At 51.7% G+C, this 16,293-nt stretch overlaps 1 protein-coding gene across 4 annotated transcripts; it reads left to right on the forward strand.

The window, feature by feature from the left end:
- Positions 1-7,203: 7,203 nt before the first annotated feature.
- On the forward strand, positions 7,204-15,641 carry KRT78 (keratin 78). 4 transcript variants are annotated; one of them, XM_057703357.1, is made up of 10 exons: positions 7,204-8,139; positions 8,497-8,711; positions 9,759-9,819; positions 10,312-10,407; positions 11,260-11,424; positions 11,784-11,909; positions 14,261-14,481; positions 14,743-14,777; positions 14,857-15,148; positions 15,434-15,641. In XM_057703357.1, the coding sequence occupies exons 1-9, from the start codon at positions 7,774-7,776 to the stop codon at positions 15,135-15,137; spliced, it is 1,566 nt and encodes a 521-aa protein (XP_057559340.1). In that variant the 5' UTR covers positions 7,204-7,773; the 3' UTR covers positions 15,138-15,148; positions 15,434-15,641. The 4 variants fall into 4 exon arrangements, with proteins under 4 accessions (XP_057559340.1, XP_057559339.1, XP_057559341.1 ...); XM_057703356.1 differs by having other exon boundaries at positions 14,857-15,641; XM_057703358.1 differs by lacking the exon at positions 14,857-15,148.
- Positions 15,642-16,293: the final 652 nt, after the last annotated feature.

Raw genomic sequence — 16,293 nt, forward strand, 5'->3', positions numbered from 1 at the left:
CGTCCCTCTCAGCCCAGCCCTCTGCCCTCTCCCAGTTACCATCAGTTTGCTCCTAAAGGTGTGTTCCTGGCTCCCACAGTCTGGGACAGGTCCCACTACACAGAAAGACCTCTACCTTCCTCACCCTTGGGTAGCAGTGTGCTGCAGCCAATTTGTGCAAACTCTCGAGAACTAACTGTATTCACACCTTTCCAACTCTGCGGTCAGTGACATCATGCTGGTAGCTTGAAATCAGCCATAGTGGGAGCATTTATACCCTAGAAAATGGCAAACACTACAAAACAGAGATGTGTTCTCCCAACCCCGCAGACAGCCAGCTGTTACACAGCAGCACCCACTGCCCAGTAAAGGTCAACGAGTCCCCTCCCCGGCCTCTCTCCCCAGCACTCAGCAGAGGGGAAGCTTTTGGTCCTGGTTTTTTTTTTTTTTTTAAGTATTTATTTATTTATTTTATTTTTTTGGTTGCATCGGGTCTTAGTTGCGGTTAGTGGCATCTTTGTTGTGGCACATGGGATCCTCTGCTGCGGCACACGGGCTTCTCTCTAGTTGTGGCACATGGGCTCTCTAGTTGTGCCCCGCGTGCTCAGTAGTTGCAGCGTGCAGGCTTAGTTGCCCCATGGCATGTGGGATCTTATTCTGCAACCAGGGATTGAACCCATATCCTCTGCATCAGAGGGCGGATTCTTAACCACTGGACCGCTAGGGAAGTCCCTAGTTCTCTGTTGCATAGGGAAATATGTACACAGGCCTATTGCAAGAAGGAGTCTCGGAGGAGGCTGTGGCTTCCCAAGAAGACTGCAGGATACTTAGAAGATCTGGGTTCTCGTCCTGGTTGGGCCTCTTCCTATCTTTGAGATCTTTACCAGTTGCTTTTGTTTCTGTGTTTGTAGCATGAACAAGAATAAAACCCACTTCTCAGGTTGTGGTTAGGATTACAGAACATAAAGCATCTATAGGGCCTAGCTCAGTGATTGGCACTCAGAGGGTCTGCAATAGAATTTTTTAAGAAATTGAGGTATAGTTGATTTACAATGTTATGTTCGTTTCAGATGTACAGCACAGTGATTCAGTTATATATATACATATATCTATACATTTTTTCTTTTCAGATTGTTTTCCCTTATAGTTTATTACAAAATATTGAGTACAGTTCCCTGTGCTGTACAGTAGATTCTTGCTGGTTATCTGTTTCATTTTATTTTATTTTGGCTGCGCCGCCACTCGGCTTGCAGGATCTTGGTTCCCTGACCAGGGATTGAACCCAGGCCCTCAGCAGTGAAAGTGTGGAGTCCTAACCACTGGCCTGCCAGGGAATTCCCTGGTTGCCTATTTTACATATAGTAGTGTGTATATGTTAATCACAAACTCTTAGTTTATCCCTCCCTCGCTTTCCCCTTTGGTAACCATAAGTTTGTTTTCTATGCCTGTGGGTCTATTTCTGTTGTGTAAATAAGTTCATTTGTATCTTTTATTTTTTGATTCCACATATAAGCGACATCATATGATATTTGTTTTTCTCTGTCTGGCTTACTTCACTTAGTATGATAATCTCTAGGTCTATCCATGTTGCTGCAAATGGCATTATTTCATTCTTTTTTATGGCTGAGTAATATTCCATTGTGTGTGTGTGTGTGTGTGTATACACCACATATTTACCCATTCATCTGTTGATGGACATTTGGCTTGCTTCCATGTCTTGGCTATTGTAAATAGTGCTGCAATGAACACTGGGTGGCTCAACAGAGTTTTAAAAAGTGCTTTGTAAAACACGAGCAGGCTATACATGGAAAATGGTTATTACTCCAAAGGTCGAGTTTGGCATTGTCCCTGCTAACTCCCATCCCCAACCTGGAACTTGGAGACAAACATTTAAATTCTGAGCTCCCAGGCAAAGCTTTGCAAACCCTCCTTCTCCAAGGCCTCTGTCTTGGGAATGTGCACCTCTGGGTTTTGGGGGTCATTACCTGGGCATGGCGGGCCTGCAGAGGCAGCAGCTAGGCTCACCTGTGGGGCACCGCTTCCCTGTGGCCATAAGCCCATTCTCTGGATGGGCATCACCTTCCTTCATCGCCAGTGCACTGAGGAGGGCAGGGGCTACCCTCCCCCTGCAGCCCAGCAGGCAGGAGGGTGCCAGGGCAGAGCAGGCTGGCCTGAGTGTGCTCTGTCTGGCCTGGGGCAGAGTGAAGGGCAGGCCTTTCATCTCCTCCCTCCCCTCCTGCCCTGACAGGCCAAGGGAGCTGTAATCACAGGCGAGACAGAAAGCAGCCCCATCTGATGGGTGCTTCTCCACCCTTGCCCTCACTGGCTTCAGGGAACTTCGAAGACGGTCAAGGTGGACCTGTGTTCTGTGGAAGCCATCAGCACACGGGGGAATGTTTTACATTTTAATAGTTATGTGTATTTGAATATGAATTAGAAAAAATTAGAACTAGCACACAGAAGCTACACTTTCAAGGGTATGATGGCTTAGGGTCAGGATAAGAAAAGTGAATTGATTTAGATTTGATTTAAAGAAGATATTAAGTACATACTAGTACGTCTGGCATTACAAAATGGAATGAGGGTGGAGGTTGAATGTGAGTGGCTGATGTTCGGGAGATTCAGGAGATTCTGGGTCAGAATTCGGCATGTATTTCTCTGCAAAAGCAGAGCTGAGGGAAGGTTCCGTGGTGCCTAGATCGGGGAAGTCATGGGCTGTCTGCAGTGGGGGAGGGGAGGCTGGCTAAAAGCAGGCACGAGATGCTTGAGCCTTTTCTGTCCAGTTCCCCTCAAACAGGACAGGACAGCAGCCAACCCCTTCATTGCCCTGGGAAAGCCAGGAAGACCCGAATGGGTGTGGGTAGCCCCGCCTCACCTTGACCCCAGGAGATGACTTCCGTTCTTCTGGGATGTGCCCAAAATAAGTACGGCTGCTGCTGCTGCTTCAAGAAGATGCCAAGAAGCACAAGACCTGTACGTGCATCTACAGTGGAGCCCCCAACACTCTACTGAACTTACTCGTTTTCAAATAGATTCCCCACTCCCCCCCGCCCCCCTTCCAGACTGCAAATACCTCGAAGGCAGGGACTTCCATTAAATTTTGTTTAACCTGGGCTGGCATGGTGTCTGGTACCTGGTAGTGCTTAATTAATGTTGATCATGGATGAATGTTGAGGAAAGAGTTTCACTTTTGAACCTGCTGTGTGACCTCGGGGCAGGTCACCCTACCTCTCTGGGCTTCACTTGGTTAAGGTGTCCTTCAACACTGACATTCCCAGGTCTCTGAGAGGAGCACAGTGAAGTGGTTAAGTACAAAGACTCTGGAGTCCAACTATCTCTGTTCAAATCCTGGCTCTGCTGTGTGGCCTTGGGAAAATTGTTTGTTCCCTCTGTGCCTCCCTCTGTAAGGTGGTGATAATCAAAACACCTACTTCATAGGGCTGTTAGGATCACATCCTTACCATATGTAAAGTTCTTAGAGAAAAGTACAGCTGGGTAGAGTCCCAAACAGCTGAGCATAGCCTCCAAAGAACATATTCTGGGAGGATGTGAAACTGCAGAGGAAGGGTTTCGAGTGGCATGCCGCAAGCCTCTGTCCTTGCTTTCCTCCAAGACAATGGGTCAAGGTAAAAAGAGGAATCCCCCACTATTATACCAACTTGCTTTCTTGCAACCCAGGGCAGTCTCTCTCAGATCTTTCCTCCCATTCTATGTTCATATGTGTATTCTCCTTGGGACTATATATTCTTTCAGGATGGGGATGGGGCCTTATCCATCTTATGTCTCCTGTGTCATTTAGCTCAGTGCTTAGCCCACAGCAGAAGCTCAATAACACACACACACACACACACACACACACACTACCATGTTTGCTTAATTTCAACCTTGGGGTGGGAATGAGATGGGAAGCGATCAGTGTTTTGGAGAACGGAATTGAGAGTTACAAGGTTATCCAGAGATTATAGATGGAAGGAAATCAATAAGATGAAACTGAATTAATTTAACATGTATTTACTGAGCACCTACTCTATGTCAGGCAGTGTTCTAAGTGCAGAGGATACAGAAGTGAGCAAAGAGACCAAATCCCCACCTTTGTGGAAATGATATTCTAGTGCAGGAAGGTTGACGAACAAAATGAGTAAGTAAAATATATGGTATGTTAGGAAGTGCTAAGTGCTATGTGGAAGAAGATGAACCTGGGAAGGGGATAAGAAGTGCCAGAGGACGGATGGCCTCAGTGTTGTAATTTTAGTTTAGGGCGGCCCAAGAAGGTGACTTGTAGCTATGTGGGGATCTGGGAAGGAGCATTCCAGGAAGAAGGAGCAGCGAGTGCAAAGGCCCTGAGGTAGGAGTGTTCCTGACATGTTCGAGAATAAATTAGGGGATAAAGTAGGTTAGGCCTCTTTCATGCCTTATACTTTTTTTCTCCTTATCACAATCGCAATTAAATACTTGTCTAATTACCTGTTTGGTGTCTGTTTCTCTACTAGACTCTAAGCTTTCTTGGTGCAGGGGCTGGGCCTTGTTCTCTGCTAAATTCCCAACTCTCAGCATAGGCCCAGGCACACAGAAGGTGCTCAATCATATTTTATTGAGTCAATAAATAAATGTGATTAACTGGCTTTTGGGTCGAAAAATCCACCGCACAAGCAAAACTGGCTTGAGAGCAATTAGAGGGAAAGAGGCTGAGGAGTTGCAGCTGTGGGCAGGGGTGAACTCAGGGTGGAGCAGTGAGAGAAGGGGCCGCTGGGGAGCTACAAGAAGCTGCACTTCAAGCATTCTTGAAGGCAGGACTGGGGTGGGCAGGGATCACAGGCCATGAGGTGTGGTTGAGGATGGTTGACTTGGAGAAGGGGATTTAACCCAATAGATAAAACCCACTAGAACCTTCACATCCTGGGTTTATAATTAAGTCCATGATTCCAGAGCCATTTGTACTTTTGCTGTTGCGTGATTGGGATCCCTTTGTGTATCTTCATGTATATCGCTCAGCCTCTGAGGGGCCTAGCATTCAAATCTCCAAACCAGTTTTTCATTCTCTCCATCACAACACGATTTATTTAATTTAATTAATTAATTGATTTGTTACTTTTTATTTTTTTGGCTGCATTGGGTCTTTGTTGCTGTGCGTGGGCTTTCAAATCTCCAAACCACTTTTTCATTCTCTCCATCTTGACACGATTTATTTAAATTTAATTTAATTTAACTTTTAAATTTTATTTATTTTTTGGCTGCTGTTGGGTCATCGTTGCTGTGCACAGGCTTTCTCTAGATGCAGTGAGCACGGGCTACTCTTTGTTGCAGTGCTCTGGCTTCTCATTGCAGTGGCTTCTCTTGTTGCGGAGCGCCGGCTCCAGGCGCATGGCCTTCAGTAGTTGCGGCACATAGGCTCAGTAGTTGTGGCTCATGGGCTTAGTTGCTCCGTGGCATGTGGGATCTTCCCAGACCAGGGATGGAACCTGTGTCCCCTGCATTGGCAGGCGGATTCTTAACCACTGCGCCACCAGGGAAGTCCCCGATTTTTCTTTAAATAGGGGAAAACGTGTTACAGCAGTGTTTGAGAACTCAAGGGTTCTCAAAGGTCCCTGGGTATAACTATCTTGGATAAGAATTCATCCCTTAAGCAAGTACTTCGGGTGCCTAGCGTAAGCCGGACTCTGAGCTGGATGGAGAGGTGGATAAGGCAGGCATTGTGGAGTCACGATCAAAGGTTTGTTTAGCAGTCTGCTCCATGGGGCAGTGGTCTGAGCTAGCTGGGAGCCCTGGTTCCAGCTGGATCAGCTGCATGGGTGGCCTTGAGCAAGTCGCTCAAACCACAGAGTGTCGGGTCAAAGTAGGCTTAGAGGTCATCTGGTGCAATCTCTTAGGTTACTCAAGGCTACACAGTCTCTGCACCCCACCTTATACCCTATGGGGCCTCAGAGTCCTTAAGTGTAAAATGAGGGCATTGGACCAGAGGATCTGGAAGCTCTCTGGCTCTAATATTCTATAACATCACAAATATGGGGACGTTCCAGGGAGGTACATTAGGCCTGTTCCAAGTGTGACCTCTGCCCTTCACCCTCAGTACCAGTGGGGAGGGGTGGTAGAGTCCAGCCCACGGAGATCTTTCTTAAGAACGTTTGTGGGAGGAAGGCACCTGGCCCTCCTTGCCTCTGCAATGTGGTCCCCAGGGGGTAGGGTTTGGAGGTGGGTCCTCAGTGGGCTTCAACCCATTTCCCAGATTCTCTTTCTAGACTCTGAGGCTGCTCCATACTGCCTCCCGTCTGCTCGGTGTACCTGAATCTCTGCTTGGATCGTTTTTCCCCTTTTCTCTTCATTACCTGAGCCCTCAGTCCCTTGATCTCTTTTGTTTTCCCCGTAGAAGGCCTGGCCTCTGCTTCCTCTTGAGGTCATCTGTCATTCAGTTTCCTTCCGGGGTGCTGTCTGCCAGATGGGGCTGGGGAAGAGGCTTCTAACCCTCTGGAGGGAGGGGAGACACGCTCACCATTGTCTGCTTCTGGGGACGGAGCGCCTACGGGAGTGTTGGCATTGCTAGGACTGACTTCCTCGTGGCGCAGCTCTTGGGTGTTTACTCTGCTGAGTCTCTGTTCGTCCTGGCTTTGAGTTGTATTATCAAAGGCCCCAGTATCCCAGGTGTAGGGTGCATCAGGCTCTAAGAAAGCGGGGGAGGGACAGGGAGAAATAGCCCTCCTACCATGTAAAGACGACATTTTGGAAATTTCTAAAAATCAGAGCTGCCAGCCCTCCTTGACAGCGGTGGGAGGGCCATCAGTGGAGGCGGCTGGATGCCTCCCACCATGAGTCCTCCACCAGGCGGGAGGCTCACTGAATGATGAACACGGGGGCTCCTCCAATTAGCAGACTCTCAGGACGGAGATGGAATCTATCCTGCAGGGAGCCCCCAAACTCCTGTTTTTGCTCCTGGTCCCCGGGGGAGTATGTCTCAATGTAAATTTTATTTCAGTGCCTGGGATCCTCTGATATGTAACTTGACGAACACAGTGCTGGACCCAAGTGGATGGGCCTGGTGCTGTGTGTTTGTGGAAGGGACACCGGCTGGGCTTAGAAATGCTCCACTCGCTGCCGTCCTGGGTGGAGATGCCTGGTTTGAGTGGGGTGGTGCCTCATGGATGATCGCAGGGTTGGGCAAGAGGAGGGACTTGGATACCTTGTTTTTCTGTTTCATTTCCAAATCCTGCAGTGTCTTTTAGCCAACGATGACAACCACACCTCTATTAACCTCCTGGCTTCTGTGCTGCAAAGCACCTTCCTTCGCCTACTCTTGTATGTAGATCCTCCCTCAAGAAGCTGCACTCCTCTGTCCGGCATCTGCAGGGCACTCAAGGGTTCCATCTGAACCCCTCCCATCTTCTTCTCCCCTTGAATGTGCCTCCCTTCTTCCCCATCTCCTCTTCCAGGAAGCCTTCCTTGAATAGCCCTCAGTGACTTTGCTCGGGGCTATCTCTCCCCATCCCCCAGCACTGAAGTCCAGGTCTCTGGCTACTTCCTGGTTTTCAGAATGTGCCCATTCCTCCCATAGCTTAGGAGCTCTGAGGACAGGCTCTAGGTTTCTTCTGTGGGCTTTGCACATGCCGGGCACCTATTCCCCAGATGTGTCAGAAGAAGTCAACTGGAGCCAGTCACAGACACAGTCAGGCCAAGAGCATCTTGCCCTCCAAGTCCCAGCCCAGGCACGGGAGGGGATAAAAGTCTCGTGCCGGGGCCTCGGGGCAGGAACTCACACACCTTGATGATCCTCTGTCTGCAGCTGTGAGACCTTCAGCCTCTGCCATGTCTCTCTTTCCCTGCCGGGCCCAGAGGGGCTTCAGTGCTCGCTCAGCCTGTTCTGCTCGCTCAAGGGGCCGAGGCAGGGTCAGCTTCAGCAGCAGGAGCCTCAGTTCCTTCAGGGGATCCCGAGGAGGCTCTCGTGGGAGGGCCTGGGGTTCGGGGAGAAGCCTAGGAGTGCGGTTTGGGGAGGGGAGCGGTGGGCCTGGGCTTCCCCTGTGCCCTCCTGGAGGCATCCAGGAAGTGGCCATCAACCAGAGTCTGCTGACCCCGCTGAAGATTGAGATCGACCCCCAGTTCCAGGTGGTTTGGACTCAGGAGACCCAACAGATCAGAACCCTCAACAACCAGTTTGCTTCTTTCATTGACAAGGTGAGGGTCAACTCAGCTAAGCCCCTGTCTCTTTGCCTCCCTTGGAGGAACTGTTCTCAGTGGTCTTGGGAATGGGGAAGTCTGGTCTCCTACTACTTTTCTAATCACTTCTGCAGCAGGGAAGTCCCTCTTGTGGTCTAACTGGAGTCTCTCTATGTATGCTGAGTCTTTGTCTGATTGGTGTTTTGAAATTCCTTTTATGAAAATGTCATTATAATCCATTCAGTGTGTTGGCAAATATTTATCAAAGGCCTAAAAGGCTCCAGATTGGCTAGAGGGTTACTCAGGCTTTACTTCCCAGAGGCTGTGCACAGGGAGTCTGGCAGGAGCCTCAGGGACCCTTTGCTTGTGCTCTAGGTGCGGTTCCTGGAGCAGCAGAACAAGGTTCTGGAGACCAAGTGGCACTTGCTGCAGCAGCAGGGATTGAGTGACAGTCCCCAGGGCCTGGAGTCTTTCTTCGAGGCCTATCTGGTCCAGCTTAGGAATCAGCTGGAGAAGCTGCAGAGAGAACGAGGGTCTCTGGACGCGGAGCTCAAGTCCTCCCAGGACCAGGAGGAGGAGTATAAAGCCAAGTGAGCAAACCGCAGCATCCCCATGGGGCCTGGGTGGGGGCTGGGAAGGCTCGAATCAGGCTGTCAGCCAGAGGGTGTCCCACTGCTAAGCTCTCAGAGTCACATGACCGGCCTCCCCTCTAGCTGCTCTGCATCCTCATTCCCTCTGATTCTCAAGGGGCCCTACCTGCTGCAGGTAAGAGGTCCCACAGCCCCTGAGACCCAGGACCGGAGAGCCTCGATTCTAGCAGGCCTCAACTATGAAGGCCATGTTTCTGGTCAAGGCTGGGAGGGGCTTATTTAAACAGTGCCTATGTGGGTTTCTTCTTGAGAAATTCTTGTTGAGCAGACTGTGGGCTAAAGTGACTCAGATATTCTCTGGTCTCAGAGGTGGAAGGGAATTCATTTAGTGGGACCGTCCCCAAGGCTGTGGCATGACTCACAGCTGGGCTGCGGTTCTGGGTTCCCCACAAGGTCACCTGGTGGTATGGAGAGAGCCCTGAACCAACAGAGGGCCTGGGTTTGGCAACTGTGAGCCAGGAATAGCTGTATGGCCTTGGGCAAAGCACCTTACCTTTCCCAGCCTCAGTTTCCATATCTGTAGACTGGGAAGATGCCACCTGCCTTTCTTACCTTCCAGAGCCATTGGGAGGATGGCTCCAGGACCCAGGTGGAGATCCTGGATAGATCGGGGACAGGGTTTTAGATCTGCTTGGACCACCTAATTATCTATGGCTTGGGCACATCGTGTAATCTCTCTGACAAAATCCAAAATGCCTGCTTCAGATGATGATTGCAGGTGGTAAGTGAGAAGAAGTGTTTGAATATGCTTTATAAACATGAAGCAGAGTGGCCTGATGTCAGTAAGTGGACCTGGGCTGAACGAGTGAAGAGGGACATGGGACATGAGAAAACTTCCTGATGGAAGAGGAGACAAGCAGGCTGGTGGCATGTCCTGCTTTGGAGCATCTAAAGCAGAGTGAGCTTTTCAGGGAGGTTGTGCTTGGAGAGGGGCCTGGGCTCTGATGCTGGCAGCCCAGGCAGAGTCTTTCTGTGCTTACTTGGCAGGTATGAGCAGGAGGCGCACAAGCACGCCCTGCTGGAGAAGGACTTCGCGGTCCTCAAAAAGGTGAGGATGGGGTCAGCTGCTCTACCCGAACCCCAAGCATCCACTATGCACAGAACCCAGTCGTGGGCTGGGAGGGCAGGGGGTGGGAGATCCTCACGCACCGCAGGTTGTCACACTGCCTGTATGGACCCTCTGAGGAAACGGGACATCTGCATAGATACAAGGACCCCAGGACAAGATCCCATTGAGGGACTATGTGATGAGCTCTGGGCGTCACTACGGGAGAAGGTGGGGAGGGAGTGAAAGAAGCAGAACTGGTTGGGATGAATCAGGGAAGGCTTCCTGAAGGTGGTGTAGGTCAGTGTCAGGCAAAAGAGAGAGCAGGGCAGGGCGGGGCTGAACGAGGAAGGAACGGGAGCCAGAGATGGCCATGAAGCGGGGGTGGGGGTCGGGGGAGGCAGTGTTGGGCAGTGTGTGAACACAACTCCTGGGTCAGAGTGGGACTCCCAAAGAGGGAGTGGGGGTACATGGTCTTTGTTTTCCTGTCCCCAGGATGCGGATGGGGCTTTCCTGAGCAAGATGGAGTTGGAAGGCAAGGTGGAGGTTCTGAGGGAGTACATCTGCTTCTTGAGGCGTCTCTATGAAGAAGTGAGGATTCACAAGGGCAGAAGTGATGGTCGGCTGAGGGCAGGCGGGAGGGAGGGAAGGGGACAGGGCGGGCAGGCTCCCTGTGGTGACAGTGGGAGTTACGGTGGTTAGGGTGACTTAGATCCTGGTCATTGTCCTTTGACAAACAATTACTAAGAATTCACCATGTGAATTGCTAGGTATTGGGGATACACCAGTGAATAACCAGACAAAAATCATGACGCTTTCTTTCTATTGGGAGACAAACAATGAACACTAGACCTAGTAAATAAATTAAATAGTGTGTTAGAAAGTGATAAATGGTATGGGAAAAAGGAATATTAGAGCAGGGAAAGGAGGATTGGGAATGTGGGGGCCAGTAGGGCAGGTGGCAATTTCAAATAGGGTGGTCAGGGTGGCCTTATTTAGGAGATAAAATTTGAGCAAAGATCTGAAGGCGGTGAGGAAGATAGATACACTGTGGGGAATTGGGGAATCCGGGATTCCAGGCAGAGGCTGCTGGTGTCTTTGAGGAAATGCAAGGCAGCCTCTGTGGCTGGAGCAATGGAGGTGGGGATGTGAAGAGAGAGAGAGAGAGAGGATGTGATAGGAAGTCAGGGGAGTGATGGGGACCAGGTGATTTCAGACCCTGCGGGACATGTTCCTTTAATGTCCAGGAGTCATTGGACAGCCCTCAATTCCAGGTAAAGACACAGCGCTACAGAGAGCAGGGCGTGCTCAGCGACACTGGGTGAAGGAGGGCTGCCTCTGGAGGAGGGGAGCAGAAAGTCAGGCACTCTGCCCACCTGCCCGAGGCTCCAAGGGGAAAGGGAGCCTGGGGGCCATTGGACACTGAATCAGTCTACCCCACAGGAGCTGGGCCAGCTGCAGACCCAGGCCAGTGACGTGTCTGTGGTGTTGTCCATGGACAACAACCGCTGCCTGGACTTCAGAGACCTCATCGCCGAGGTCCGCGCCCGGTACGAGGAGATCGCCCAGACCAGCAAAGCCGAGGCTGAGATGCTGTACCAGACCAAGGTGGCGGGGCCGGGCGGGCAAGCACCGAGCTGAAAAAGGCTGGGTCTCCCTGCCTGCCCCTCAGGGTGGTTGTCCACCTTGGTCCCATTGGGGCAGTTCTGATAGCCTCTCTGAAGCACCAGGGCTGGGTGGGCACCAGGTTTCCCCTCTCCAGGAGGGCGGCAATGCAGGGAAACCGTGGGAGATGAGCCCAGACTTCTGCAACCACATCCCACTGTGTTCTGGTTTCCCAAATACTTAAGCCAGAACCCAAATGAGGGTGTGAGGAGGCAGAGAACTGGGGCCATGGTGCTTCTCATGGTCTTGGGGTCAAAGATGAGGGTCCTCTCCACTAACAGTGTCACCCCATCCCCCGTCAGTACCGGGAGCTGCAGGTGTCTGCCCAGCTTCACAGTGACCAAATGAAGGGGACCAAAGTCCAGATCACTCAGCTGCAGCAGGCCATTCAGAAGCTGCAGAGTCAGACTGAGAACCTCAAGAAGCAGGTAAGGGTCCCAGAGCCCCCCAGGCCTTCCTCCGTCTCACCACCTTTGTGCCCGTGTCACTCCTGGGTTTATGTGAAACTTTGATAACTGGCTGGAGCTGTGGCTAATTTGGGGTGGAGAGAACTTCCAGCCCAATTTCAGAGGTGTTCAGTTCTCCTGGGAATTCTAGCTTCCTGGGTTCCACACTGCCAACCCCGGCCCCAACCCTCACGCTGCATTCTGTGCCCACACGCACATCTTGCTTTCAGCTCCTTGGGGAGAGGTTTAGTTCATTTCTTTTCCTATCTCTTCTTTTGACAAGCCCAGCAGGGACTCTAAGGCCACATGCTGAATTTCCTGGTCCTCTGTTAGGGAGGGAGAGAACCAGGATCTCAAGGGGCTGGGGACATGGGCAGGATGGAGGGGTGTCGAGGCCCCCTTAGGGTCAGGTGATGCTGTTGGTGGGAGGATCAGGGAGAAGTGGATGGAGAGGATGGCAAGGGCAGGGAGGTGGTTTCCTGCTCCTCCTGGAGACCTCACTTCTAGATGTGAGGATTACAAATTCTTAAGTTTTCAAGTGTTTTTGCCCCCAGTTTCCCCAAGACCAAAGAATTGTTTTTTTGGGATCAACAGAGGGTTGAGAGCTGAGACCACAGAGTCAGGGGGTTTCCTCAAGCTCTTCAGCCTGACTCCCAAGTCACGTGTGGCCTGTCCACATGCAAGCAGGGCTCTCTGGGGAAAGTTCTTTGAGCACAGATGATTCAAAGGCTAGACTCAGTCTCCAGCCATCCTGACCTGCTCTCCGTTGGAGTGTGAGGCAAGACCTGAGATGAGGGTGACCAGGTCCTATTACTCAATTTGCTGCCACAGTGTTTTGCTCATAAATTTGGACTTTTTGCTTTATAAGCTTTGGGATTCTCTGGGGTTTCTGATAAGAAGCAGATTCCTGGGCCTCCCACCAGCGAGAGGGAATCTGATTCTCTAAGGTGGAGCCCAGAAAACTGCTTTCTCAACTAAGTTCACCCAGACGACAATGAAGTACCTGGAGTCTCAGAGCCCAGTGGCCAGCACTTAGGAGAGTCACCAGGTCCCCACATCTGGGGATCATAGACCGCTCCCCCCCCCCGCCCCCGCATAGCAGAATCCCTCTTGGGGACACAGTCCCCTCTTACTCCTCCTCTTCCTGCACAAGCCTGATGAACTGAGGCTACAGTAGAGCAGTGGTCTGGACCTCAGCTGTCCTGGATCTCAGCTGTCCTGGATTAGGGTCCCAGCTCCACCACTCACCTCCTTTCTGAGCCTCAGTTTCTTCATCTGTAGAATGGAGACGATGTTCCCCATCCATGGGGTGCTTTGTGGGAAGAGAGAGAGCCTTTAGGGGATGCCTTCTTTCCTGAACCGAATGTGAGGGTAAATCAACTAGATGGCTGATTAGACAGGGATGCTGTCCTTCCTCTAGGAGTTTTCTATCGGATTGGAGAAGTGAGCACAGAGAATGTTTTTCAAACCCCAAATTGAGGCCCTTGAGACTCTGACAACATCGGGACAAAGTATTTGAAATGGGGCTGTTCCAAAAACCTCAAGGACCATGGTGGCCCTTGAGATGAGACTTGTAGGTAACGGCCCACACAGGATAGGAAGAGCTTTAAGTACCCTGGGAGAGAGAAAGTACTGCAGGGAAGGTGCTGAGGGTTGGGGTGTGGGAAGAAATAGGGGAAGATCACTGGACAAAGTAGAAAAGGAGATGGATTCATTTCTTGCGGCTGCTGTACAAAGTAGCACAAACTTGCTGGCTTGAGAGAACAGAAATCTTTTCTGTCAGTTCCGGAGGTTAGAGATCTGAACTCAGGTGTTGGGAGCCACGCTCACTCTGAAGGAGCTGGGGAATCCTTCCTCACCTCTTTCTGGCTTCTGGTGGCTCCAGAAATTCCTTGGCATGCCTTGTCTGGCGGCTGCATCCCTCCCATCTCTGCCTCCATCTTCACGTGGTGTCATCTCAGTGTCTGTCTCTGTGTCTTCTCATCTTTTTCTTGGACACCAGTCACTGGATTTAGAGTTCACCCTAAATACAGGATGATAGCATCTTGATATCCTTAACTAATTACATCTGCAAAGACCCTATTTCCGTATAAGGTCATGTTCTTGATGGACATGACATTTTTGAGGACACTACTTAACCCACTCTGGGAGTTAAAGAAGCAGAAGAGGCAATACTCTGTTTTAGAATGAGAAGAGCTGGGTGTGGCCAGGAGTAATTTTGGGCTCATGAGGTTATGGTCCATCTCAGCCTCTAAGTTATAACTACAGTAGGTGCTTTGGGAGCCTGTGCCACGCTTACAGCCACTTTCTGCCTTATTTCTATGCCCCTCCAGAATGCCAGCCTGGAGGCCGCCATTGCCGGTGCTGAGCAGCGTGGGGAGCTGGCCGTCAAGGATGCTCAGGCCAAGCTGGCTGAGCTGGAGGCCGCTCTGAGAACCGCCAAGCAGGACATGGCGCGGCTGCTGCGCGAGTACCAGGAGCTGATGAGCTCCAAGCTGTCCTTGGATGTGGAGATCGCCACCTACCGCAGGCTGCTGGAGGGCGAGGAGAGCAGGTGGGGGCCGGTCAGAGGGCCCTGGGGATGTGTGACTGAGGTGGGGGTGGGGGATGCAAGGCCAACACAGGATGCTGAGAGGTTTCTTGACACTCTGGGCCACTGAGGGCCACCCGTTCTGCCGGGAAGGATTTAAAATTGGGGACTGGGGATTTTATTTGCTCAGAGGGTGGTGAGCTGCTCCAAGAGGCTTAAAAGCACCGGGGACATATGCTCTGCAGCCCTTCTTAGCGTTTCTTCCTCTTGTCCTTTTCCCCCTAGGATGTTTGGAGAATGTGCCAGTCAGGTCACTATCTGTGAGTATCAGGGGACTTTGGGAGAGGGGTCCCTGGGGAATCGAGGACTCTGCTGTGACCCTGGTGCCTTTCTTGGCAGCTGTTGGGGGAGGCAGCACCATCGTGTCTGGAGGAGCACATGGGGGCCTGGTGGGCACTTGTGAACTCGGAGGCGGGAAAGGCAGCGTTGGGTCCAACTGCTCCAGTGTTGTGACCGGAGGCTCCAGCACTGTGACCGGTGACTCCAAGGTCATCCTGGGCTCTGGGCAGGGCCCTGTTTTGGGCTCTTGCTCTGTGTCTGGCTCTGGCTCCAACTCCACCTGCCGCACCATCCTGAAGAAGACCGTTGAGTCAAGTCTGAAGACGTCCATCACATACTGAGTGATCCAGAGGTCATTTGCTTCCCCTCCCCCCCCTTGAGCCCTCTCAGCTCTTCTCCCACCCTCATCACCCCCATCCCTGCATGGCCGGCTCTGTGTCCACTGCCCACAGCCCGAGCCAGCCCACAGGGGCCTCTGCAGAAGTCAGTCAGGTCCTGCCTGCTGTTCTGAATGCTTGCTCAGGCTGGCCTTCTTCCGCATGCTGATTTGCATCTCATTTGTCTACTGCCCGCCCCATCCAAGGAGCACAGTGCCCAGCCTCCAGCCAGTCAGTCTCGACCTCTCCTTTCTCCACAGTCTTTGACTGAGCTGGGAGAACTCCTGCTTGGGCTTGGCCAGACTGCATCCCCAACCCCAGGGAGAGGCCTGAGACCCACTGACCAGAGCCTGAGGGCTGGAACCAAGGGGCATCACCCTTGCCCTTTCACCTGCCTCTGGGCCTCCATTTCTGTATTTCTGTCCACTTATTTCCTGTGAAATAAAGCAGCACCCAGTTCTCCCTGCAGTGGTTCTTCCTTTCTCTCTCCCTCCCCCTCCCCTACTCCCTCCCTCCCATACATTTTATTGAGTACCAGGACTAGGGCTATGCTGGCAAACGAGATCAGACCCATCGTGCCCTCCTAATGTGTCTCTCCGTCATAATCCGTCCCATTCATGAGAGCCAGGCCTTCCTTCTTGGAGCCCTTGGTTTCCAGGGCCAGAGGCTGGCCTTTGACAGCTAATTCAGACACCCTGGGTTGGGAGATGGGGATGTGTGCTGAGGTCCCCTCCCAGTGATGCACTGGTTCTGGCTCTACCCAGGGTGGAAAGCCTGGGTCTTGTCGCCTGACCCCCATCTCTCACCTCTGGCCCTTCTCCTGGGCAGGTTAATAATTCAGCACTGATGCTAAGCCATAGCCTCAAATATGTGTTCCAAGTGCATTTAGAGGACAGGCTGCAGGGCACAGGCGAAGGTTACTTTTGGCAGATGTGAAGCTTCACTGCCCCTCCGTCCAGCAATTCAGCTCTGCCCCAGGCTTGCACAGCTCACCCCACAAAACAAAAGCTATGCAGCTACCCAGCTCACTCTCTCAGGAAGCAATGTATGGAATATCTACGGTTGTTTGGGTAGGTCCTGTGGGCATCTCACTCCTCACCCCAATCAGCTCGTCAAGGGA

This window comes from Hippopotamus amphibius, chromosome 12 (genome assembly GCF_030028045.1).
Source record: "Hippopotamus amphibius kiboko isolate mHipAmp2 chromosome 12, mHipAmp2.hap2, whole genome shotgun sequence".
NCBI classification, from domain to species: Eukaryota; Metazoa; Chordata; class Mammalia; order Artiodactyla; family Hippopotamidae; genus Hippopotamus; species Hippopotamus amphibius.

Coding starts and splice junctions, on each gene's coding strand:
- KRT78 (XM_057703356.1), top strand. CDS start 7,774: ATGTCTCTCTTTCCCTGCCGGGCCCAGAGGGGCTTCAGTGCTCGCTCA. Junction 8,140..8,496: donor TTGCTTCTTTCATTGACAAG/GTGAGGGTCAAC, acceptor CTTGTGCTCTAG/GTGCGGTTCCTGGAGCAGCA. Junction 10,408..11,259: donor TGAGGCGTCTCTATGAAGAA/GTGAGGATTCAC, acceptor TCTACCCCACAG/GAGCTGGGCCAGCTGCAGAC.